Here is a 610-nt window from a genome sequence, read left to right as displayed (position 1 = left end):
CTGCAGGGAGACTGTTGTCGTCGTTGCTCCCAGTGCCTGAGCTGTGAGTCTGTGTTCTCTCTGACCGACAGGAGAGGCGGGGTGATATGTCTGGACATGCTCTTTGTTCTGCTGGGAGCTCTCCCTCTGATCAATAACCAAGAACCAAGCGACAACAACACGCTTGGGCATCCAGCCAACTGCATAACAGCTGCATAGGGAAAGCTGAATGTAAGAAGAGCACATGGAACCCAAAGGAGATGGGGACACAAAAGCCTCACACCAGCAGCAGCAGCAGCTCTCCCTCCCCAGTCAGTCAGTGCTGAAGGAGCAACAGTGCCCCCTGCTGTTGACAGCAGAGACCTGTAGCCAGCATAAAGAGGAGCAGAGCGGAGGGAATGGAGGGAAGAGCCACTTGGTGCTGAAGAGAAGCCACGGCACAACACGTTCAGGCCCTCACAGCTCATTGAAGGCGGATCAATAGCGAACCATTATCCTATTGTTGTTCCTCATCCAACCAGCACTGGTGAGAGATGGGAGGAGGGGGGATGGTGGTTAAACTGAATGCTGGAAAACGCTGGAAAATAAAAAGGCAGGGATTTAGCAAACACATATAACATGTTGCCTGAGT

General features: G+C 52.5%; 1 protein-coding gene across 1 annotated transcript in view; it reads right to left on the bottom strand.

Annotated features, from left to right (window-relative positions):
- Positions 1-475: 475 nt before the first annotated feature.
- Positions 476-610, bottom strand: part of atp8b3 (ATPase phospholipid transporting 8B3) — a gene marked incomplete at both ends in the record, with an annotated part of 61,496 nt that continues 61,361 nt past the window's right edge. Inside the window, one exon of the mRNA XM_084308429.1 lies at positions 476-556. Within this exon, the coding sequence (XP_084164555.1) occupies positions 476-556 (81 nt within the window). The remainder of the gene's footprint in view (positions 557-610) is intronic.

This window comes from Notolepis coatsorum (genome assembly GCF_963971535.1).
Source record: "Notolepis coatsorum genome assembly, chromosome: 2".
Classification (NCBI taxonomy): Eukaryota; Metazoa; Chordata; class Actinopteri; order Aulopiformes; family Paralepididae; genus Notolepis; species Notolepis coatsorum.
Note: the sequence above shows the minus strand (reverse complement) of the source record. Positions and strands in the feature narration are given on the sequence as shown.